Source organism: Streptopelia decaocto (genome assembly GCF_964273445.1).
Source record: "Streptopelia decaocto genome assembly, chromosome: 4".
NCBI classification, from domain to species: Eukaryota; Metazoa; Chordata; class Aves; order Columbiformes; family Columbidae; genus Streptopelia; species Streptopelia decaocto.
The window spans coordinates 76,435,856-76,460,860 of NC_138658.1; the positions used below are offsets into that span (position 1 = coordinate 76,435,856).

A 25,005-nucleotide genomic window follows, 5' to 3' on the forward strand; every position below is an offset into this window, starting at 1 on the left:
GCCCAGTCTAGATAAGCTGGCCCAGCACCCTGTCCAACTGAATCTAAAACATGTCCAATCTTGGGGAATCCACCACTTCCCTGGGGAGATTATTCCAATGGCTGATTGTTCTCATCATGTTCCAGCCTTGGATCATTTCTGGGGCTCCTCTGGCCCCTCTCCAGCAGGTCCATGTGTGTCCTGTGCTGAGGACCCAGAGCTGGACCAGCACTGCATGGGGTCTCACCAGAGAGGGGCAGAATCGTATAATGTATGGGCTGTTTGTAATGTATGGGCTGTAGATAATGTACAGGCTGTATTTAATGTACAGGCTGTATGCAGTGTAGGGTCCATAGGCAGAGGGTAGATGGGCTGTGCAGAGCAGAGAACCAGGCACCTATGGATGTGTGTGCAAAGCACCCCTAGACCTCCATGGCAGCCCCATGGATGCAAACGCCAACCCTGGATGGGGCCATCAAGGACCATGGGGATGCAGAGACCCAGTGTGGCTCCTGCTCTGGAAACAGGCGACAAGGAGGCAGGGCTGGGGCTGGTGGGACTCACCAGGTCCCCAGAGCTGGACACATTGCTGGTGGTGGGTCATGCACATGCCGTTGTTGCAATAAGCCTCGCCGTAGGCACAGGAGGAGCCGTCCAGCAGGTAGACGTTGGCCGGGCAGTAGGGTGAAGCACCCGTGCAGTATTCGGGGAGGTCGCAGGATCCCGCTGCCTCCCTGCAGATCGTCCCAGCCACCTTGAGCTGCCACAGGAGGAGAGAGAAGCATCAGGACCAAGGGGCAGCGAAGGGGCTAAGACAGGAGTGACGCTGCCTCCCAGCACAGCTTGGGGCCATAAACCATCTATAATGTCCCCTGTGGAACTACATGGGGCTGCCAAGGTATAAATCTACATAAATGAAGATATCTATATAGATATATATATAGATATATATATAAAGCTGGGCTCCAGCCGCAAAGCAGCCAGTAGAGATTCCCCTGCAGACACAAGTCTATCAGTAACCATCTGGCATCAGGGGGGCTTTGGCCATAGGAACATGAAGCACACGAGTCCTGAGGGAATGCTGGGGATATGTATGTCCCTGCTCAGCCCATGGGCATGATGGGGGTACAGTGGGGTCTTACCTTGCAGTTCTGGCAGCAATCGCCATGGGCACACTGGGCTCCTGCCTTCAGCGTGCAGTTGTGCGCGTTGCAGCATGGGTTGGTGCATTCCTGGGTGGGGAGAAGAAGAAGAAGAAGACACCACCATGACCAGTGAGTCCATCCCTTCCCCTTTGCTGCCTCCAGCCCCTTCTCCACCCATCGCAGCATTGCTTTTGTCACTTTGGTGATGGGGAAACTGAGGCAGGAGGAGGATGAGGAAAATCTGAGCACTCTGGGGTAATGTCAAGAAGAAAGCCAGGATGCTTTCCAGAGGTGGTAGATGTTCCATCCTTAGTGACATCCCAGGCCAGGCTGGACAGGGCTCTGAGCAGCCTGAGCTGGTGAAGATGTCCCTGCTCATGGCAGGGGGGGCACTGGGGGAGCTAGGAAGGTCCCTTCAACCCAAATTATTCTGTGACCAGGCTAAATAGATTTAGGATGATGGGACCAGGAAAAACCTTTGGGATGGAGACCCTGTGGTGACCAGCAAACACCTTTCCCTTGGAAATACCCCTCTCTACATGGTTTACATCCTGCCACCCACCAGCTGAGCTGAGCTGAGCTGCAAAAGCCTCTGCAGGAAAGCGATGCAGCACCCATCACCGTACCTCCACCTCCCCGCAGTCACAGTCTTCTCCTTCCTCCAGAAAGCCGTTGCCACATTTCCGTCCCACCACCAGGTCCTTGGTGTCGGGCAGGTTGAACAGACACATGCCACCTCCCTTCTGGAAGTAGTTCTCCAGCTGCCTCTTGCTGCAGGAGCTGAACACGCGAGGGAAGGGGTGTCTGTGCAGGGGAGACATGGGGAGGGATGAGAATTGAGGTGATCGGGACGTGGAGAAGGGGGAAAACCACAGTGAGAGCTGGGAAATAAGGACACGGGAAAACAGGCACAAAGCCTTCCAAGAGCAGAAGACAACTTCATGCATTAAGATCACTAACATAAGATGGCCTCAAGTTGTGCCAGGGGAGGTTGAGGTTGGATGTGGGGACCAATTTCTTCCCCAAAGGGCTGTGGGGCATTGGAACAGGCTGCCCAGGGCAGTGCTGGAGTCACCATCCCTGGAGGGTTGGACAGACGGACATGAGGTTCTCAGGACATGGGGCAGTGCCAGGGGTCGGGGAACAGTTGGACTCCATGAACTTGAGGATCTCTTCCAACCAAAATGATTCTATGAGCCCCTAAGTTCACCCATGTCTGCAGGCTCTGCCAGCTCGATGCTGGTGTAGGTGTCTCCTCTGTGCCTCGGTCCCCTGCACCTGGGACACCGCAGCCCCCCTGTCCCGACCACAAGGCAGGTCTGCACATCTGCAGTGACTATCTGCCCAGGATGTGTGCTCAGGATGTGCCTGCTCGCACTGAGCCGCTGACGGGAAATACCCGTGTGGGGCTACATAAATAACTCTGAGCCCGAGATGGAGAAAAACCCTCTAAAAAATAAAAATGGGAAAGAAACACAAAAAAACCTGTATTAAATCATTCACAAGGCCTGAGTAGCAGAAAAATAATTAAAAAGACCATTCTACATTTTATATCATTTTTCTAACAGCACAACTGGCCTTTCCCCTAAGGAGCCAGAGAGAAACGGTGATTTTCTAGAAGAGCTCTGAGCACATCTCTTCTGTAATTTTGCACAAGTTCATGGGGTTTTTTTGGTGTGCAATGCATAAAGAAGGAGGAAGCAGAGAGTACGGGCTGTGCAGCGCTCTCCACTTCAGACCTGGTTTCATTTCCTTCTACCGCTGAAAAAACACATTTTCATTGCATATGAGGACATCTCAATTTCCGAGATGACACAGAGGGCTTTTTCTAAAAGTAATTTTGAAGTCTGGGGGAAATCTCTTGAGCTATAGGGAAAGCTCTAAGTCCACGTAAATTATGGGAGGGTGAGCAAATAAATATATCTATAAGCTGGTGCGTGAAGGTGCAAAGAGGGACAGGCTGAAGATCGCCAAAAATTTGTTTTCTGCCCATGTGGGGAAAAAGTAATTAAGTAAAAGAAGGAAGAAATGTCACAGGAGACGTCAGCTTTGCCTGGGTGGGGTGAGCAGGGGCAGAGCTACAGCATCTGCTGTTGCTTTGCACTGGTGGGTGGGGGCAGGATAATTAATTAGTAGGAAGGCAGGATAATTAATTAGCAGGAGAACTAAACAAACAAGGGCACAACTGTCTCATCCTGGAAAACTGGTGATTTTGCCCAACACAATCCACCTAGGCAGAGATTAACCCTGTGAGGTCATGGAAAAACAGCGTGAGGACACCCCCAAACCACAGCATGGGGTTTGGATGTTATTTATTAATTGGAAGAGCTGGTGGGTTCAAATAAGGGGAATAAACAGCCACTTTTCTGCAGTGCAGTGAAATTTGGGATGACCGTGTTTTCGGGAGCTGGAAAACCCCACAGGAGAAGGAACTTTGAAAAGTGGCACCAACCAGCTGAATTACATACGGTTCTGGGATGAATTAAAGGGAAAAAAAACCTGGAGGGATGTTAGAGGGTTTAAAAGCCAATGGTGGCCTCTCCAGAGCATCCTGCACACAGATTTAGTGGGGTTGGGGTGAAGGATGTGAGCTCACCCCCCTGCAGCATGGCTGGGGACTGGGCACCCCTTGGCTCCTCTGGTCTTACAATAAAGAACAATTCCATTGTGCTGAGGTGTGGGTTAGCACAGGAAAATATTTTGGATTCCTGTAACGTGTCTAGCAGATAACATGATAAGGAGGCTGAGGGGAGACCTTCTGATCTCTGAACTGCCTGAAAGGAGCTTGGAGCCAGGGGGGTCGGGCTCTGCTCCCCAGGAACAAGCGCCAGGAGCAGAGGAAACGGCCTCAAGTTGCACCAGGGGAGGTTGAGGTTGGATGTGGGGACCAATTTCTTCCCCAAAGGGCTGTGGGGCATTGGAACAGGCTGCCCAGGGCAGTGCTGGAGTCACCATCCCTGGAGGGTTGGACAGACGGACATGAGGTTCTCAGGACATGGGGCAGGGACAGGGGTGGGTTATGGTTGGACTCAATGATCTTGAGGGTCTTTTCCAACCAAAATGATTCTCTGATTCTATGCAATGGGACACTGCACCCATGGGAGACTTGCAGGATAGGACCCCTTCCCTTCTATTCAGCCCACTACATCCCATCCCACCCCCATCACCACTTACCCAGTGGCCGCTGCCATGACACAACCACCTTGTTCTGGGGTGGCCTCCACACAGCAGCCAGTGCTGTCGTGGCTCATGCCAAAATTGTGGCCAATTTCGTGGGCCATGGTGGCAGCTGCTCCGATGGGCTGCTCCGAGTGGTCCTGTGTAGGGATGAGCAATGTGTCAGCACAGCAGCTGGGAGCAATGGAGAGGGGTGATCCCACAGCAGAGAGTGGGGCTGGGGTGATGGAGGGACCACAATATCCCTGGGATTGCAACTGGATCCCGTGGGAGGGATGGAGGAGGATTCAGGGTAGAGTGTGGTTTGGTCTCCTAAAAGTCCAATGTGGGACTGTTGGGAAGCTCTTTTGCTGGAGCCAACTGCTGAAAACCTGGACCCTTGGAAGGTGCATCCCAAAAACCAGAAACCTCAGTACCCCATACCAACACGCTACCCAGGGACCACAGGTTACCAGGGCCACCATCTCCCCATCAGGAGGAGAATAAGAGTTATCTGACGTGGAGGTGGCCCTACAAATCCGGAGAGTGCAAGCAGGGAATAAGCAGGGGCTGTTCAATATGAGGGGCAGAAGCAACATAGGAGATCCCAATGCTGCTGCAAGCTGGGGGTGTACATGGGGTGGGAGACCTTCAAATCAGCCCTTACTCTCTTTGGCACTTGGCCAACATCAATGAGGGTGGTAAAACACTGGCCCAGGTTGCCCAGAGAAGTGGTGGATGAACCATCCCTGGAGACATCCCAGGCCAGGCTGGACGGGGCTCTGAGCAACCTGAGCTGGTGAAGATGTCCCTGCTCATGGCAGGGGTGACACTGGATGAGTTTGGAAGGTCCCTTCAACCCAAACTGTTCTATGATTCTATGATATGAGAGGAGTAAGGGGCTACCAGCACCACTATTCCCTCTCAGTCTGTATCCCAGGATCAACCCCAGAAGGTTGGTCCTCCCATCCCATGAAGAACCCCAGCAAGACAGGATGGTGTTGGGTTCTCCCAGCCTGGGAGGAGCATCTGGGACCTCCCTGTGTCCCTCTTACCACGCTGACACCCCCGGAGTTATCCGCACTGCACATCCCCTCCAGCGGGGCCATGCCGATGGTTGTCCCCCTGAACGTCTTCCCTCTGTCCGGAAAGCAGAACAAGGGGACAATTAGCACCCCAGGGTGGTTTGGAGACCCCAATCCAAGCTGGGACCCCTGCCCCAATGTCCCCATGTGCATAGGGCAGCTCACGTCAGCAGCTGGGCATTGTCGTGCTTCTTGCGTGACCTCAGGGCCTTCTTCCACTGCAGGAAGGCCCAGAGCGTGGCGTTGGCATCGCTGGTGACGGCACACTGGTCCCGCTCCGTCCACACCTCCAGGCCAATCAGGGCCACCTTGATATTCAGTGACCTGTAAAACTGCAGGGAGGGGACAGGGATGGAGAGGACAGGAGTGGCATTTGCTGTACATCCTCCATCCCTGGCACCACGTTGCAGCTGATAGGTCTCCATGCTTTCCTTCCAGCTAGGTGACCCGGGGACACACTTGTCCCAAATCCATTGGCAAGTGTGAGCTCTACAGGCACAGGTGTGGGCACAGGAGCCAGTTAGGGTGGCATGATGCCATCCATCAGCTGACAACACCTAAACAAGTCCCTCTTTGTTTGAAGGATACCGGCATGATCCCCACCACCATCTAATTCCTAGCCCTAGTGACATGGGACAGTCCCTGAGAGCCACCACCAGGCTGGCCCAGAGCTCAGGTGCTTTCACAGGCACTGGGAATGATGGAGATGGTCACAAGGGACCTGCAGGTCCCTCTCACTGGCAGTTACCTTGTCCACGTAGTTTGCGATCTCCACGATGCGCTGCTTGGTGTGGCCCAGGTTGAGGTTCTGGTTCCTGTACTGCAGAGAGATGGGGATGGGGAAGAGTCAGCAGAGGAAAAGCAGGGAGGGAGACACAGAGGAGTCCTGGCTTTCAGCAAAAGACCAAGTTTCTGCTTCCCACAGCACTCACCAGTGTGTGATCGGCAACAATGAAGAGCTCCATGTACTTCATGGTCCTCCATGCATCTCGCTTTGCCTGCATGACAGACAGACAGCAAGGTTTGGAGGAACAAAGGACTAAGCAGTCCATGGCTCTGGGAATCTGAGGCTTCCCAGAAACCACGGAGCTGCTCAGGAAGAACAGCGGAGAGGGGAAACTGAGGCACGAGGTGACAAGGAAAGTTTCATAGACTCATAGTATAGTTTGGGTTGGAAGGGACCTTCAAAGCTCATCCAGTCCCACCATGAGCAGGGACATCTTCACCAGCTCAGGTTGCTCAGAGCCCCGTCCAGCCTGGCCTTGATTAAAATTTGACCGGCTACAGTGTGATGCCCAATGTCACCTCACACCATGTCCCACACGGTGTGATGCAGCACCAGTACCCAACCCACACATATTCCCTTTGAGGTCTCCTGCCCAGACTCAAACCAGATCAGCTGCTCACACAGACACCTCACAACCCATCTGCTTGTGCAACCCTGACCAGAATCACCAAACTGTTCCCCCAGCCCTGGCACTGCCCCATGTCCTGAGAACCTCATGTCCGTCTGTCCAACCCTCCAGGGATGGTGACTCCAGCACTGCCCTGGGCAGCCTGTTCCAATGCCCCACAGCCCTTTGGGGAAGAAATTGCTCCCCAGACCCAACCTCAACCTCCCATCAGGATGATGCACACCCCACCCCACTGCAGGCATGTATTAGGGACACACACAGTTCCTCTGCCCCTCCATGAGTGAGGGAACCCCAGGCTGGACTTACTCGGTGATTAACTGGCTGGAAGAGCTGAGCGATGTCAGCGATGGTGCTCCCCAAATCATCACCATGGCCACAGGTCCCACCTTGGATGGGCAAGTGCTCTGCTCGGTGGATGACATGTTGGTGGCCCGGCTCAGCGGTCCCCAGGGGTTTCAGGTAGTAGCTGGAGTTGTTGCTCAGCACTATCAGACCCCTGGAAATGGAGAACAGCCCCTATGGCTCCTGTGGTGTTTTCACTTCACACCCGCAGCCCCTGCTGAGGCCCCACAAACTCACTGCACCTCAGCTTGGCCAACACTCGGGGAGGGAAGGGGACAGACAAGAGGTGGGTGTCTCTGTCAGTACATCCTTGGCATTAAAACCCCTGCACTGGGCAGACCACGCAAATGCGGGACAGCAGCTGGTGGTTGGAACAAGACAAAGCTCATTTCTGGGGCACCCGCTGTGAGGTGCAGGGTCTTGTTTTCCCCAGAGATGAATTTCCTTGAAGGCAGCTCGTCCTGCCAGAAAAATGTCCTCTCCCCATTCTGCCCACCCTCAGGGTCGGGTGAAGGCTGGGAGAATCATAGAATCACAGAATAGTTTGTGTTGAAGGGACCGTCCCAGCTCCCCCAGTGTCCCCCCTGCCATGACAGGGACATCTTCAGCAGCTCAGGGTGCTCAGAGCCCCGTCCAGCCTGGCCTGGGATGTCTCAGGGATGGTTCAGCCACCACCTCTCTGCCCAACCTGGGCCAGGCTCTCACCACCCTCAGGGACAACAATTTCTTCCTCATGTCCAGCCTGAATCTCCCTCCTTTATCTTAAAACCATTACCCCTTGTCCTATCACAACAGGTCCTGGTGAAAAGTCTGAACCCATTGGGGAACAATGGAAAATCAGCCCCACGCAGCACCCAGAGCTGGGCTTGCAGGACCATCGGGGCTGCTCTGGGGGGGCCCCTGCAGAGAAGAAGGGGGCAGCCAGATCCACCTCCCCATCACCAGCCCCACAAGCCCCCCCACCCCACACCTCTCCATACCGTATTCCTGAGCAGGTGCTGAGGACAACCCAGGAGCCACCATAACCCTGGACGTGCCCATGGTAGTAACAGTGGTCCTGGGAGAGAGGCGATGGAGATCTGTTAGGAACCACCTTAGAGGGCTGGGCAGCAACAAAACCCACATGCTCATCCCCAAAAAACCCGCCTATTTTGCATTTCTCAGCACCAAGGAACAGGAGGGATGGAGCAGAGAGGCTGCCGGCTCCGGCGGTTCAGCCCAGGACACAGACAGCCCCACGCCGAGCTCGGTGCTTTGGAAGGGTGACAAATAACCGGTGGAGGGACATCGGGGAGAACGAGAGCTGCTGGAGCCCGGCGCTGCCTGTGTTTATCTCCCGAGGTGCTGTATCGCGGCCAAGAGATACAGGAGCCACGTGCTGCTGCATTCCTGCCGCGACAGGCGCCGGGGATGCCGCCAGCCAAAGCACCGCGCCGGGTCCCGGTGGGGAGGCGGCTTCATCCCAAATACCAAAGCACCCCGAAAAATGGAGATAAGCTACAGCAAACCCCCAGCACCCACCATGTGGTTGGGGGTCACTGTCACAGGCTGACCATCCGCAGCGTAGTGCGTCTCGGTGTAACCTGGGGCCAGCAGCCTGTGGAGAGAAAAGGGGAGATGGGTGAGGACACTTGAGCTGTTCTGGGTGTCACAGCACAGGGACAGTGCTGGGGAGGCCAAACCGCGAATCCTGGGGTCAGTTTTGGTCCCCTCACACCAAGAAAGGCCTTGAAGTGCTGGGGCGAGTTGAGAGAAGGGAACGGAGCTGGTGAGGGGCTGGAGCACAAGTGTGATGGGAGCGGCTGAGGGACCTGGGGGGTTCAGCTGGAGAACAGGAGCTGAGGGGAGACCTTCTGATCTCTGAACTGCCTGAAAGGAGCTTGGAGCCAGGGGGGTCGGGCTCTGCTCCCCAGGAACAAGCGCCAGGAGCAGAGGAAACGGCCTCAAGTTGCGCCAGGGGAGGTTGAGGTTGGATCCGGGGAACAATTTCTTCCCCAAAGGGCTGTGGGGCATTGGAACAGGCTGCCCAGGGCAGTGCTGGAGTCACCATCCCTGGAGGGTTGGGACAGACAGAGGTGAGGTTCTCAGGACATGGGGCAGTGCCAGCGGTGGGGGAACGGTTGGACTTGATGATCCTGAGGGTCTTTTCCAACCAAAGTGATTCTGTGATTCTAAGGTCCTCCTGGTCTGGGACAGGGAATCTGCACAGGGGCAGCACCCAGCCACGGGATGAGGGGCCCCCTTGTCACCACTGAGGACAAGGAGCCAAGCAGGGTGACATCACCTCCCTGGGGACTGAACCCCATGGGACTACCAAAGTCCCCTGGGAGAAACATCTTGCTGGGAGAAGAGGTCAACCCCACGCTCGGGGTCCAGTTGGAAACAGGAGGTTCGGAGTCTCCGACACAGACAGCCCCTCTGGCCCTGGGCATGTCACTTTGCCTCACCTACATCACAGCGAGCGTGATGCTCCCAATCCAAGATCCCAGCATCAGGGCAGGGGATCCCCAAAAATCAGAGATGCTCATAGCAAAGCTCAGGCTGATTTTAGCAAATCCTGCATCTCCCTTCGCCCCCTGCCTCGACTTCACCCAATGTGCCTCAGTTTCCCCCCAGCTGCCAACTATCTCCCCCCAAATCTGGTCCTGGAGCCACTTGTGATGCAGCCCTGTCAAATGCATGAGGCTGTGGGTCCCGGAGAGCAGACGTGGGGGATTTAGAGTGAAACAACCCCACGTGTGGTGGGAGAGAAAAGAAGGGGATGAGGGTTTTCCATGCTGACAAAGGCCATATGATCCTGCCCAGATGCCGGGGTGATGGACACCGCACCACAAGCTGATGGCCTCTGTGGGGACAGCAGGTCCCGCAACGGACAGCACGCACACAGGCGTCTCGGTCACCCGAGAAAGGACAAAGCAGGGCTGGATTTACCACTGCAGACAGTTTGGTCCTCGATTTGTGGGGTTTGGCCTGGGCCCAGAGGTTTTATTTTGCAGCAGAAAATAAACCAAGCAGTAGGTCCCAGAATAGTCCTCCCGCCTCTTGGTTTCTATTTTGCAACCGGTTCAGCCTCAAAAATGTGGCTGTGGGCACATTCCCGGCTTCCCAGCCCGCTTGTGAGTGGGTGCCTGGCAGCAGTAACTCCAGCAGCAGTGGAGAAAGGAGACAGGAGCTCAGTCTGGGTCCTGGAAAAGGAACCATGGGCAGCCTGGTGAGATGAGCACCTGGCGAGTGTGGGGACAGATGGGTGGTGGGATGGGGACAAGGATGGGGACAGGGATGGGTCAGCTGAGAAGAGCAAACAAGCAAAAGCCTCCATGCCATGGCTGGGAATGAGGGAACTAAGAATGATAGAATCATGGAACAGTTTGGGTTGAGGGGACCTTTTAAGGTCCCCCAGTGCCCCCCCTGCCATGAGCAGGGACATCTTCACCAGCTCAGGTTGCTCAGAGCCCCGTCCAGCCTGGCCTGGGATGTCTCCAGGGATGGTTCAGCCACCACCTCTCTGGCCAGCCTGGGCCAGGCTCTCACCACCCAAGAAGGAAGGTTGAGTCAGTCTCCCAACCAGGGGCACAGCAAGTCCCAGCACAGCTCAGACCCCCAGGATGTCCTCTCCAGGGCAGGCCAAGGACCAGGAGCTTCAGGGAAGGGAAGACAGGGAGATGCGGCTTCTCTTCCTGCACAAGAGAAGACCTTGCTGGAAAACAAGTTGCCCCAGAGGAGGTTTAGATGGGATTTTGGAAACAATTTCTTCCCCAAAGGGCTGTGGGGCATTGAACAGGCTGCCCAGGGCAGCGCTGGAGTCACCATCCCTGGAGGGCTGGACAGACTGACATGAGGTTCTCAGGGACATGGGGCAGTGCCAGGGGTGGGTTATGGTTGGATTCAATGATCTTGAGGGTCTTTTCCAACCGAAATGATTCTATGACAAGATATGTAAACACCAGCAGGCCTAGTGCACCAGTTAGAACCAAGACTAAGCTTTGCACGTGAGCTTTCAACCCCCACTGCCCACAGTCATAAAACACAACGTGCACAGAACCCCCAGCTCTCCATCCCACACACCAAAAGCAGCTCTGTGGGTCGCTGGGACCTGCTGCCTGTTCGAGGGACACCATGGTGGCTGCTTTTGTACCCAAACAGCAGCAAGAAGAGGGTTCTGCCAGGCACAAGCCTCCAAAGAGCTGCTGGTGAGAAGCAGAAGTGGCAGGAGAAGCCCGTCCTACAGAGATCAGCTCCCTGCCCTGCTCCACCACAGGCATCAGGAGGGACCTGAAGCCAAAAAGGGACAAATGCCACAAGGTCTTGGGGAGAGGGACTCTGAGAGCAGGGCAGGAGATGGAGATGGTTCTTGTCCCTGCTCCAGCCCCAGCACAACGGGATGCCAGGCTGGGTGAGTGTCACAGGGGACAGATGCTGCTGGCACCTCCATCCTGGCCAAACCAAAGGAGAAGCCCAGAAAGGGTCAAGCGAGGCTACACGGCAATGTCACCCAGGAAAGGCACCCATAGAATCATAGAATGTTCTGAGTTGGATGGGACCCACAGGATCCTGGAGTCCAACTCCTGTCCCTGCACAGGACACCCCACAGTTCACACCATGTTTCTGAGGACATTGTCCAGTCTCTTCTTGAACACTGTCAGGCTTGGGGTCATGACATCTCCCTGGGGAGCCTGTTCAGTGTCCAGCACCCTCTGGGTGAAGAACCTTTTCCTAATAACCAAACTAAACCTCCCCAAGACCAGTCCGGCAGAAGAACAGCTGAGGTTTCCAAATCCCTGCCAGCAGCCAGCATTGCCCACCAGAAAGACACTATAAAGGCCTTGCAAGATGAGCCCTACAGTGGGGTGGCAGCCCAAGAGCCCCCAGTCTCGCTGACCTGGCGCATCTCCATCCCTGTAACACCCCACACCACCTCTGCCCATGCTGGGTCCCGCACCGTGGAATCGAGCCAAGGCTGGTTCTTGCACAACAAGGGTGTGGACAGTGGAAAAAGGAACATTTTAGCCCAAACTGCCAGCAGGAAGCCACAGTGGGCTGTCCCTTCCCTTGCGGGCAGGAGAGCCAGGACGGGGTGGCCAGGATGCTCCTGCTCCAGGTGGGACCGCGCCAGAGACACCCAACGCCCCTTCCCCAACCCGACACTTACTGATTCCTCTCCAGCACCAGGACGAGCTCTCTGCCCTCAGCCACCACGGCCACCTTTGCCCGGGTTGGTGCCGGCACCTGCGGAGGAAGCAGAGGGATGAGGTTAGAGATTACATAGCCAGACGGGTGTCTGTCCATGCTGCTGCCTGCTTGTATTACTGTAGAACCTACTGCTCTGTTGGCAACACAAAGGCAAGCAGGTGCAATGGATTTTGAGCATCACAGAATCACAGAATAGTTTGGAAGGGACAATCAAAGCTCCCCCAGTGCCCCCCCTGCCATGACAGGGACATCTTCAGGAGCTCAGGTTGCTCAGAGCCCCATCCAGCCTGGCCTGGGATGTCTCCAGGGATGGTTCATCCACCACCTCTCTGGCCAACCTGGGCCAGGCTCTCACCACCCTCATCACCCCTGTTTGGGAAAGTGGGAGCTGCTTTTCCAACTGCAAAAATGCCATGGGAACAGGGACATCACACATACCCCAGAGCAGGGATAGGCATGAGTGAGGACAAGGGGACAGGAGGTCCTTGAGCATGCCCAGCCACTCCTCAGGGGACATCCCGCACCGACCCACACCACCTCTCACCTCCCAGAAACTCAGTCCCTTGATTCAAGCTGGTAAAGGATCAAGGGGCACCCCCGTGCTGTCCCCACCAGACACCATCTCCTCTCGCTCTCTGCAACTGCCTGAAAGGAGCTTGGAGCCAGGGGGGTCGGGCTCTGCTCCCCAGGAACAAGCGCCAGGAGCAGAGGAAACGGCCTCAAGTTGCGCCAGGGGAGGTTGAGGTTGGATGTGGGAACAATTTCTTCCCCCAAGGGCTGTGGGGCATTGAACAGGCTGCCCAGGGCAGTGCTGGAGTCACCATCCCTGGAGGGCTGGACAGACGGACATGAGGTTCTCAGGACATGGGGCAGTGCCAGGGGTGGGTTATGGTTGGACTCCATGATCTTGAGGGTCTTTTCCAACAAAAATGATTCTGTGATTCCATCCCATGGCTGATCCTGAGCCAGATCCCCCACAGGCTGGTCCCGGGGTGGGTCGGCACCTGTGTGCACCCCCGCAGGGTACAGAAATAAGTAGCAATCACCCGGGCACCGGATAACTGCACCGTCAAAAATACCATGAAACAGCAAGAGGAAGCGATTGACTCAGCTTCCCCAGGATGCCGGTGGTTTTACTCACTCCCTCACTTTGGAGGGCGTTCAATGGGAACCCTCCGCAGGATCCACAGCAGCATGGCCTGTCTGCACGTGACAGGATGGGCTGGAGCCCAAAATCCTGCCCTCCTCTGATGTCCCCACATCCCTTCTGCAGCTCCGTGGATGCTAAAAGCATCACCCTGTCTCTGTTTATGGCCCAGCTGGTGGGGTTGGCTCCATCTCCCTCGCTTGGTCCCTCCCCATCCTTGACGGATGCCGGGAGCCCAGTGGGATCAGCACCTCAGCCACGACCTGGTGGGGTTTTTTCCAGCTCTGGAGGGAAAGGGGAGAGGAAGGAGCCGTCCCCGCAAGGCTCTGGATGCTCTGAGCATCACGGGGTTTTGCAGGAATGCAGCGGGGAGGGGGTGATGCTGGGTGAGTCACAGCTTGGGCTAAAACAGAACCATAGAACCATTTTGGTTTGAAAAGACCCTCAAGATCATTGAGTCCAACCATAACGCACCCCTGTCCCTGCCCCATGTCCCTGAGAACCTCATGTCCGTCTGTCCAACCCTCCAGGGATGGTGACTCCAGCACTGCCCTGGGCAGCCTGTTCCAATGCCCCACAGCCCTTTGGGGAAGAAATTGTTCCCAAGATCCAAAAAACAGGCTAAATCCTGCTGTCTCCTCTCATCCCTACAGAGATAGCAAGGAAGACTTTGCTCCTCAGTCCCACCCCTATGCCCTGGGCACTGGGAACACTGGGGACACTGGGGGGACCTCCAGCCTCACAGCCCCAGCGCCACCCTCCTGGGGACCATCATATTTTTAAGGGACAGCATCAGGGGACAAAGCATTTTGCAGTGCAGGCCAGCTGCTGCACCCAAGAGACAGGTTTGTGCTCGCAGAATGGGTGTTCCTGCAGGTCCACCCCAAAATTGAGCCCTGGGGATGGAGACACCTGGTTAAGCTGCTCAGACTGGCCATGGTGGGGATGTTTCTGACCCCAAGGAGAAACGGGGGTCTGAGCCCTCTTTGCCCCATTTCCCGCGGGTGGCGGCGTGGGGACGTGGTGACGGAGTCGGGCTGGCGGAGCCACCCCCCTCCCTCCTCCAGCACCATCTTCCCAGCTCCAAAAAAGGAGACCAGACACAGTGTTTTAAAAAAAAATAAATAAATAAAATAAAATAACAGCCAAGCAAGCTGAGCGCAGGGCTCTGCCGCTTCCTTGGTCACGGTCACGGGCGATGCGGGGAGGGGGACGCTGGGGCACAGGGCTCCCGTCTAGCACTGGTGGGAACGGGCTGTATTTTTAGAACATGATCTTATACAAACATCACTCCCTGGCCAAACATGGGCTGTAGGTTTTTCCTGATGTTTCCCTTCTTTTCCCCCCCACCATTCCCTTTTATCAAGCCCATTTCTCCCCGTCTCTGATCTCCCCGACGCCCTCTCCCCACAGCCCATCTCTTCCTCCTCCTCCTCCTCCCCAAGTCCCTGCCGACTCCTTCCCGGTTTTGAATTCCCCAGCAATTACTCCTCGCCTTGACTTAGGGGCCTTTACTGGCAAAATGCTCTTTCCCAGCTGCCGTCTTAAAGGGACACGTGTGTGCACAGAGTAATCCCGGCATTTGCTGCTCCCCGTGCACAAACTGTCACGTCTCCCAGGCTGGAAAACAAACCGCTACTAATGGGATCCGTGTCTGACCCCTGGGAGGTGATTTGCTGCTCCCCGTGCCTCAGTTTCCCCTCAGAGCACACGGCAAGGCAGTGGGGAGCAGGGGATTGATCTCAGTTTCAGCTGGGATGGACTGAAACCAGCTCAGCCCCTGGAGAAATAAATAGCAGTAAAAAGGGGGAGAAGAGGGTGCGAGCATCACTCGTGCCTGGCAGGAGCCAAATAACCCAGCTCTAAGGCCAGGAAAGGTTATTGTGTTAATTAAGCACTGATTATTTTGCCTTAAGCCTAACTGGCAGGCTGTTGGGTCCCCAGGAGATGCCGCCAAAGATGTTGTGCAGTAGGAACGAGCAGGGATCAGCATCTACTTGGGCTTCAGCAGCATCCCAAACTCCAGCATCATCCCAAGCTCCAGTACCATCACAAGCTCCAGCATCATCTTGGACTCTAGTATCATCCCAAGCTCCAGCATCATCTTGGACTCCAGCATCATTCTGGGCTCCAGCAGCATCTGAAACTCCAGCATCATCCCAAGCTCCAGCATCATCCCAAGCTCCAGCATCATCCCAAGCTCCAGCATCATCTTGGACTCCAGTATCATCCCAAGCTCCAGCATCATCTTGGACTCCAGCATCTTCCCAGGCTCCAGCATCTTCTCAGACTCCAGCATTGTCCCAGGCTCCAGCAGCATCCCAGGCCTCCAGCAGCATCCCAAGCCTCCAGCAGCATCCCAAGGCTCCAGCATCCTCCTGGGCTACAGGACCTTCCTGGGCTCTGGCATCTTCCTCCTCCATCCGAACACCACCTGCTCCTTCCTCCCACAGATACCAAAAGGATGCTCTGGTCCCCACCAGAGGCTGCAGGAACCACTTTCCATCAGCTCTTGCTGGATGCGGAGCTGGTGGCCCTTCTCCAGGACATCCCAGCAAAGTCAGTCCCACCAGAGGCTGAGCTGGGACAGGCAAAGAGCAGCCAGGACAAATCTGCCCTGGCCGGGACCCAGCCCACGAGCAGCCCAGAAGACGCACTAGGCCAAGCTCAACTCCATCTTTCTTTTTCAATCCGCTGATCAGAAAAAACACAGCGATGTTTGTGGAGAAGCTGAGGCCAAGACGTTTGTGCCGCTCTTGGAGAGGAAAGATGATCTTTGTTTCTCCACCACTCCTGAGCATCCTTCTCACCCAGGGTCCCTCTTCCATCCTTGCTGGAAAGCTCCAGGTCACCTTGCCCAGGAGTGTGCTCAGCACCGAGCTCCTTGGGAAATCACTAGTTAAGCCAAAATCCAAAAGCCATGTTCAAATCACAGCCCGGCCATCTGCTTGGCCAGGTCCCACAAACCCTGATTTCCTAAGTAAATACATGCGAGCCTGGACGTGACGAGGAAGCTGGGGCTCAGAGTCACCAGGAGATGCTCCATAGAGGATTCGGTGATGGGTTTTGCAGCTGGAGCATCGTGGTTGAGCCAGGTCCTCCCCAGGCAGCTGGATCCCAGCAGCAGAGTCGGGATTTGAAGAACACGGCTTGGGGAATGCATCGCCTCGTCCGAAATGGTTGGACTCAATGATCTTGAGGGTCTCTTCCAACCCAAATGATTCTGTGATCATATGATTCTCCACCTTGGTCTCCGCCCTGGTGAGACCCCATCTGGAATATTGTGTCCAGTTCTGGGCCCCTCAGTTCCAGCAGGACAGGGAACTGCTGGAGAGGGTCCAGTGTAGGGCAATGAAGATGATTAAGGGAGTGGAGCATCTCCCTTATGAAGAAAGGCTGAGGGAGCTGGGTCTCTTTAGTTTGGAGAAGAGGAGACTGAGGGATGACCTTATTAATGTTTATAAATATATAAAGGGTGAGTGTCAGGAGGATGGAGCCAGGCTCTTCTTGGTGACAACCAGTGATAGGACAAGGGGTAATGGGATCGAGCTGGAACACAAGAGGTTCCACTTAAATTTGAGAAAAAACTTCTTCTCAGTAAGGGTGGCAGAGCCTGGCCCAGGCTGCCCAGGGGGGTTGTGGAGTCTCCTTCTCTGCAGACATTCAAAACCCGTCTGGACATGTTCCTGTGCGACCTCACCCAGGCGTTCCTGCTCCAGCAGGGGGATTGGACTAGATGATCTTTTGAGGTCCCTTCCAATCCCAAACATACTGTGATTCTGTGATCATATGATTCTAAGTGCACACCAGGATTAGGATCCGAGACCTCAAGCACAAGGCTCCTGCTGGAAAAGCACCCTGGGGGCAGCCAGCTCCAGAGGAATTGCGGGAAACCAGGGTTTTGGTTGTTTGGAAGCAAACTTGGCTCAGGGATCATGTCAGGATTTGCTCTGTCCTGCCACAGGTTGCCAAGGGTTTCGCTGCAGGAAACAGATTGCAGGAGTGCATGTCCTCAGCACCTGCAGCCCATCCCAGACCACGGGCGGTTCTTCTCCTCTCTTCCTCCTCAAGAGCAAGGCTGTGACCCCACACATGTGTGATGCTCCCCAAGGAAAGGTCAGAGAATCACAGAAGGGTTTGTGTTGAAGGGACCTTCCCAGCCCCCCAGTGCCCCCCCTGCCATGACAGGGACATCTGCACCAGCTCAGGTTGCTCAGAGCCCCGTCCAGCCTGGCCTGGGATGTCTCCAGGGATGGTTCAGCCACCACCTCTCTGCCCAACCTGGGCCAGGCTCTCAACACCCTCAGGGCCAACAATTTCTTCCTTATATCTAATCTAAATCTCTCCTCTTGCAGTTAGAAACAGTTGCAGTGAAAAAACACACTTGGGAAAAAGCAATTAAGAAGGGAAAGAAATGAGGCCGGGAACAGCACAGGCAGCAGAACAGGCTGGCTGGGTCCCCAGGGTGGGGACAGGCGACTCCGGTGCCTTGGGGCTGGACACTGGTGGGACACCTGGGCCATGATGCTGGGGACACCTCCATCTCTAGCTCTGAAGGGCTGGAAAAGCCCATGGTCAGCTCTGGTGGCCTTGGGGTTGGAGTGGGAGGAGGATGAGGAGGATGGTGGCAGCAGCAGCAGGATCCCACCCCAAGGCAGCAGCGACCAGGGAGCTGTTTGCAATCCGGGTCCCCACGACCTCCTCCCTGGCCTCTCTGAAATCGCTTCCATGTGTGTCGGGAGCCGTGGAGCCCGCGGGGAGTTCAGCCTCAAACAATAGGAGAGAGGAGGGTGTAGAGGGGGGAGGAAAGGTCCAGCTCCCCCCAGCATCATGCCAGCCCGCACACAATGGGACCGCAGGGCCACCACCAACCTCCTCTTCCCACTGGCCTGACCTCACTCCTCTGGGATGAGGGACAGGAGATGGGGTGATGTCCCCTGGGACCGTGGTGTGGGCCACCCCACAGCACCCCACCCATGGGGGAGGGATGAAGGAGCTTCGAGCGGTCACCACGCTTGAACCCATCATCATTTCACCCACTGGGATGTTGTCTCCTTGCAGCCTCCCCCCCCAAAAGCCGACAGTGCCCGGACAACCAGAGCAGATCTATTTCCAGCATCTTTGCTGGAGGGCAGGAGGAGACGGGACGGGATAAATTTATCCAAAAAGAAAAACACATTCAGCAATACCAGGGCAAATAGGGACAGTTTGGGGCTCTGTCTGCAAAACAGGAGCCCACTCACCTCCACTCCATCCTTTTGTTGCCACCGTCCTTCCCCAAAAAGCTTCTCCGCTCCCGATCGTGACCCCCCTGCCTCTCCCTACCTTCCCCCCGCTCCCAGGAACAGGAGCCTCCTTGTTTCGGGCTGGCTGGGGCCAGCGGAGGCAAAGCAGATGTCAGGAAACACGCCAGGACCAGCACAGCCACCCCGTCCCCAGCTGGTGGCCACCCCAGCCCCAGGGTCCCCGGTGACCCCCCAGGCCCCCTGTGCTCACCCAGAAGAATTCTGAGCAGGGGGGGTGTAAACAGGAGTATAAATAAACCTCCCACTGCCACATGTTCCCCGTCTCGAGTGCCCTCCAGCCTAAATTTAGACCAACCCGGGGCTGCTAGGAAGGGAGGGGACGTTTCTGCAGGGTGACCACAGCATCCCCAGCACCATAGGCTATTTCAGCTACTGGAGACGCACGATTCCCAGCAGCTGGAGGATGAAGCGATGCTCCCGATTCCCCCAGGAAAAAGCATCGTCCAGACCCTCAGAGAAGACACAGAATCACAAAGCTCCTCTCTGCTTCACTGCTGGGAATCAGGGCTGATTCCCCCCTTGTATCTCCTGCCTGGAACAAGGGCACCTCACTTGGAGGCATCTCAGGTGGCTTCACTGAATTGTAGAATCACAGGATGGTTTGGGTTGGAGGGACCTCCCCAGCCCCCCAGTGCCCCCCCTGCCATGAGCAGGGACATCTTCAGCAGCTCAGGTTGCTCAGAGCCCCGTCCAGCCTGGCCTGGGATGTCTCCAGGGATGGTTCATCCACCACCTCTCTGGCCAACCTGGGCCAGGCTCTCACCACCCTCAGGGACAACAATTCCTTTCTCAAGTCCAGCCTGAATCTCCCCTCTTCTTAGCCCCATTCTCAGCCCCTTCTCCAAGGAGATGCCACCAGAGAAGATGACTTCCCAGCACTTAGTTCTTCTCAACCCCAAAGCGCAATGGTTTCCTGCAACCACTCACATATCAGTGCTTGGTCTGCTGGGAAGCAATTTGATCCGCCCTGAAGGAGACCACAGCCCTGGGGACCTTCCCAGCTGCTGGGTACAAGGACCAGCTGCTGCGGCGATGGGCAGCTGTGGAGCCCATTGACCCCAGAGCTGGGCAAGGGGCCAAAGCCAGGGGAGAGTCACCACAAGCACCTCCTGACATGGATTTGGAGACACTGGGGGCGGTGAGGAGGGTGTGAGAGGCCAGCAGAGCAGCCCTGGGAAGAGATGTCCTCTCTGCCACACAGCCCAGCTCCTCTGCAGTCTTCCCCAGGACATCGCTCCTAAATCCTGCGGCATTTTCCCGTTACCAGATACTGTTGTTCTGTCTGTCCTGGCAAAGCCACCGGTCTGATGAATTACCTCCATCTCCTCTCTCCAAACTGCCCAGCTCCTTTCTGCTCACCCTGTGGCTCCTGGCCGTCCTACCTAGGCCCCAACACTTAGGACCACACTTAATTCACAGAAAAATAGAACCATTTTGGCTGGAAGAGACGCCCAAGATCGTAGAGCCCAACCATAAACCCAACACTGTCACTAAACCATGTCTCTAAGAACCTCATCTACACATCTGTTAAACCTCTCCAGGGATGGTGACTCCACCACTGACTGGACAGACTATTCCAACACCTGACAACCAGGAAGAAATTTTCCCCAACATCCAAGCTAAACCATCCCTGGTGCAACTTGAGGCCAGTAATTAACTCGCTGTTGAACCTTCTCCTTTCTCTGATCATCAGCTAAAGAAGATGATGGGACCTGCAAACTCAACGTCTCCACCCAAGTCCCACCATGCAGAGCCCTGGGTGAAGGACCCAGCATGCGGTGCAGGAGAAAGGAACCATCTCTGCCTTTACCTTTTCATCCAGGCTGACGGCTCGTCTGGTTCGTCCCCCGAGGAGCCAGTGAGGGGTGACACGTTCTCCATGGGACAGCGGACCTGGAAAGGAGAAGACCTGATGAGCACGAGGACGGACCATGCAAATCGCTGAGAGAAGCGGCTTCTCTGCAGCCACATTGAGGGAGAAATGGGGGGAAGACACAGAGCTGGGGGCTCTGCCCAACATCCAGTGCTGCCCCTGCCACCAACCAGCCAAGGAAAACCCTATCGAGCATCCCCAGGGTTTCTTTTTTTCAGCTTTATACTTTTACACCATCGATCATCGTTATTTACAGGATGGGGTGAATGATGCAGTTTGATCTCCCAGAAATCAAACCATCATCTTTCCAGCCAGAACTTGGCTGGAGCAGGAGAGCTAAAATAACCACAGCACGTTACGGGTTTCTCTGAGCGCCCCCAGCTCCCCCAGGCAGAGCAGCACAAGCAATTAATTCCTTGGCTCCATTAGACACAGGCAGACTTTCTAAGATATTTTCTTCCCTAAACAACGTGTCTGCCTTTGATTGTGGCAGCCAGTGATGATTTAAGCCTGGACAACAACAGATTAAAATACAATCTGAAGATGCTGCAGAGAGGGGATGAGCAAAAACATCGAGGGCTGGACCGCTTTGCCAAGCCAAATGTTGTCAGAGAAAGCTCAGACCCACTAACCTCACCCAGCTAATGATAAAGTTATTTACTAAGGGAGTGGAATAACAGGGCTTCATAATTTTATATGCTTGTTTTGGTTCCTCGTGCCATGATCTGGGGGGATTTGGCTTGAGGAATGATGGAGTTATTGGAAATAAGAAAGAAAATTAAAATAAAAGAGTTATGGGTTGGGAATTGCAGATTAAGTTACCCAGCCCGGCCACGTCTGTCCCACCAGGCCCCAGTCGCCGCTATCGCACAGTGGCATTTAATCAGTTTTCATTATATATAGCGTGTAATCAGATTCCAGGAATAACTGCAGATAAGGTGGTGGCACCATCCCAATTTCCTTCTCCTCACCTCCTCCCAAAGCCTCGGCCAGGCCCCCCAGCCCCCCCAGCCGTATATGAGCCTTCTTATCTGGTGGGGAAACTGAGGCACAGCCGCAATGTGACTCGTATTCAGCCACAAAGAAGAGGCAGCTCGGGTTGGGGGGGGGGGGGGGGGGGGTTGCCTTCCCATTACAGAATAAAAGAGGAAAATATCCTATTTTTGTCCCCGCTGGCCACTGCAGAGGGAGGACAGGGAGATGCTCCATGCTCAGAGCTCCTCTTTCTCCCACGCTGCCTGGGGAGGGGACGCGGGGGGCGGCCGTTCTGCTGGGATTACTGGTTTGGGCTCCAGGCCACGTCGTAAAAACCCCTTGGTTATTATATTAAAGCTTCTCGCTGTTTTGACTTCAGCTTTTGCTGGGAATGGGAGAGACCCAGAGCATGAGACAGAGCCTTAAAAATCTAAGTCAAATAAACCCAAACGCCGCGCAGAGGAGGTTTCCCACCCCCTCCCCTTCTCTTTTAATTTCTTTTCCTGGAAAACACACATTCCCAGCCCTTTCTGGGAACGCTGCGTTGTTTCGGCGGTTGGGATGTCGGCACCATTGCAGCCCTGTGTTTTGGGGATGCTTGACCCCAAAACTGAGCCCCCCCAGCACCCGGACTCCACACGAAGCCACCGGCTTCCCCGTCTGCTTTTCCTCTCCCATTTAATCCAAACAGAGGGTTCTGGCTCCCAGCACCCTCCCCGTTCCTCTCCCAGCTGCGCGTCCCTCTCCGAGTTGTCGGAAAACTTCTTTTCGGCAGCCGCAGGGAAGCCAGAAAACTCAAAAGTATAAGAATAATAATAAAAATGGTGCTTCGAGTGGAGAAGCAGCCGCCCCAAACTTCTCAGTGGGGTTGTGGGAGGAATTAGGGATGGAGAAGAGAAACCAGAGGCTGAACCCAAGCGGGTAACCCCCCCTTTCTCCTATTTGAAAAGCGATAGGAAGCTCTAAGGAAAATAATGTGTTTTCTCAGCAACAGAAAAAGCCAAGTTTCACCCCAAAACATGCAGCAGCAGCACAAGCACCGTCTCCCTTCTGAGGTGCCCCCGGCCGGGCCTGGGAGGGTTGTGGGGACCCAAGGGAGGTGTGAGAGGGGGGGACAAGGGGGGTCTGTGCCAGTTGGGGGGTGAGGAGCCGAATCCATGGCCTCTGAAGGGAAGGGGGAGCTGGTCCCAGCCCTCCCATCCCAACCGGACCATATAGAGTCATAGCGCAGAGTCCACCCCCCCCACCCCGGGCAGCGCTGGGATGGGGCTTGGGGGGGAACCCACCCGAAAGGGGGATTTGGGGGATGCACATCCCCAGCAGTGCGATGGGGCCAATGGGAGGGAGCGCTGCCCGCCCCCCGCCCCCACCCCGAGCCCTGGGACCCCCCCCAAAACCCAAATCCATCCCCCCCCTGCAAACCCCGGGGTACCCGCCCCCCCCTCCCCGCGGGGTGAACTTGGACTTCGCCCCCTCCCCTTTCACCCCCTTTTTTCTCTTACCTCGTGCTCCAGAAGCATCTCCCCTCCCGGGCAGCAGTAACAACATCCCCAGGACAAAGATACGAGTCCCCCCAAAATCCGCCGAGCCCCGGGGGCCGCAGCGTTTGCGGGGCCCCCCCCCGGCCATGCCGGCCGCTCCCCGGGGCTGTCACCGCCTCTGCTCGCCGGTCCCGGCTCTGCCGTCCCCTCTTATCGTCTCGGGTCCCCTCCCCTCCGCCCGGCTTCCCCCCACCAGCCCCATTCACTCGCCCCGGGGTCGGTCCCGGTCGCCCCCGATCCCCCTCGTTCCCAGGCGCCCGGGCTGGATGCGGGGCCGGGCGGAGGGTGGGGGTTATTGTTCGCCTTTATTTATTGCTGTGTTTCTTGGCCCAGCCGGATCGCTCTAATGAAAACCAGACCGGAGGAGAAGGCGGCTCCCAGGCTCCCCCCGCCGGGAACAGCCGCTGCAGCCGCGCCGGCAGCTGCGCCCCCCGAACCGGGGTCCCCCCGCCGCCCCGGGTCCCCCCCGCAGCTTCAGCCCCTTCCCCGGGAGGAGAAACGGGACGGGGGGGGAACGAGGCGCTGCGTGCACACGAGAAGGGGGAAAGGCGGTTAATCACTTTTAAAAATACAATTTAAACATTAATAAAAAGAATAAAATTGAAATTAATAAAATTAATAAAATTACAATTAATAAAATTAATAATATTAAAAGTAATCAAATGAATAAAATTAAAGTTAATACAATTACAATTAATTAAATGAATAAAATTAAAATTAATACCATTAAAATTAATACAATTAATAAAAATAAAATTAATCAAATTACAATTAATCAAATAACATTAAAATTAATCAAATTATTAATAAAATTATAAGTAAAAATAAATGCATTCATTAATTTTATTAATAAAACTAAGAATTATTGATTAATATTAAGTATTGATAAATTAATAACAAATGATACATTGATAAAGTTAATAAATGGCAAAAATTAAACTAGTACAATGAATAAAATAGAAAATAACTACAGTAAAGATAATCAAATGTACACAATTAATAAAATACATAAAAACAATAAACACAACTTTAATAAAATAAAATTAAAATAACATTAATAAAATAAAGCTAATAAGAACAATTAAAACAAAATCAAATTAATAAAATTAATAAAAATAAACCCATCCACCCCAACCAGGGCAGGATGGAGCAGAGGCGCTTCTGCAACCCTCACCACACTCCACAATGCTTATTATTATTTTTTATTATTTTTTATTATTCTTTATTATTTTTTATTATTATTTATTATTAGCAGTGCTGGAGTCACCATCCCTGGAGGGTTGGACAGACGGACATGAGGTTCTCAGGACATGGGGCAGGGACAGGGCTGGGTTATGGGTTGGACTCAATCTTGAGGGTCTTTTCCAACCAAAATGATTCTATGACTATTATTTATCATTATTTAATTTTTATTATTTATTACGATTAAGATTTTTTTCCCTGAGGAACCAGCTCGGTGAGCGTGGGATGAGGTGCCGCTCACTTTCTGTCCCACTCACACCCCCCCCTATCCCACCTTCACTGCTTTGGCCCTTTTGGGTCCTTTCCCTGGGTCATCGCTATTTATTAAAGTCCTAATAATATTATTGATTAACAGTAGTAATTAAAGCTTTGTGAATTATTTTACCCTAAAAATGGGGGTAGCTGCAAGATGCCCCTACCCGAAGGGCTCTGGGGATGCCCACTCGAGGTGACATCTTACGAGAGGAGGGGACAAGGGATGTTTCTGGGGTTTCCCAGCACAAAAGGACAAATCTCAAGCCCTCCCAGCACCCAAACACATGAGCAGGTCCTGTTACAGGGCCCTGGCATGCGACCGGCAGATGCAAACATCTGGACGCAGCGAGTCTT

General features: G+C 54.6%; 1 protein-coding gene across 3 annotated transcripts in view; it reads right to left on the reverse strand.

Moving 5' to 3' along the window:
• Positions 1 to 23,473, reverse strand: part of ADAM33 (ADAM metallopeptidase domain 33) — a 33,298-nt gene extending 9,825 nt beyond the window's left edge. Inside the window, exons 1-14 of one of the 3 annotated variants that reach the window (XM_082050908.1) lie at positions 23,116 to 23,473; positions 20,576 to 20,658; positions 12,272 to 12,348; positions 8,644 to 8,719; positions 8,103 to 8,179; positions 7,087 to 7,276; positions 6,298 to 6,363; positions 6,114 to 6,185; positions 5,531 to 5,697; positions 5,336 to 5,420; positions 4,299 to 4,441; positions 1,751 to 1,928; positions 1,122 to 1,211; positions 544 to 739 (exon numbers count right to left, since the gene is read on the reverse strand). In XM_082050908.1, the coding sequence (XP_081907034.1) occupies positions 544 to 739; positions 1,122 to 1,211; positions 1,751 to 1,928; positions 4,299 to 4,441; positions 5,336 to 5,420; positions 5,531 to 5,697; positions 6,114 to 6,185; positions 6,298 to 6,363; positions 7,087 to 7,276; positions 8,103 to 8,179; positions 8,644 to 8,719; positions 12,272 to 12,348; positions 20,576 to 20,658; positions 23,116 to 23,242 (1,627 nt within the window). In that variant the 5' untranslated portion in view covers positions 23,243 to 23,473. Of the gene's footprint in view, positions 1 to 543; positions 740 to 1,121; positions 1,212 to 1,750; positions 1,929 to 4,298; positions 4,442 to 5,335; positions 5,421 to 5,530; positions 5,698 to 6,113; positions 6,186 to 6,297; positions 6,364 to 7,086; positions 7,277 to 8,102; positions 8,180 to 8,643; positions 8,720 to 12,271; positions 12,349 to 15,506; positions 18,872 to 20,575; positions 20,659 to 23,115 lie in introns of those variants that run through there. The other 2 variants (XM_082050907.1, XM_082050909.1) reach the window with 2 other exon arrangements.
• Between the last annotated feature and the right edge of the window lie 1,532 nt (positions 23,474 to 25,005).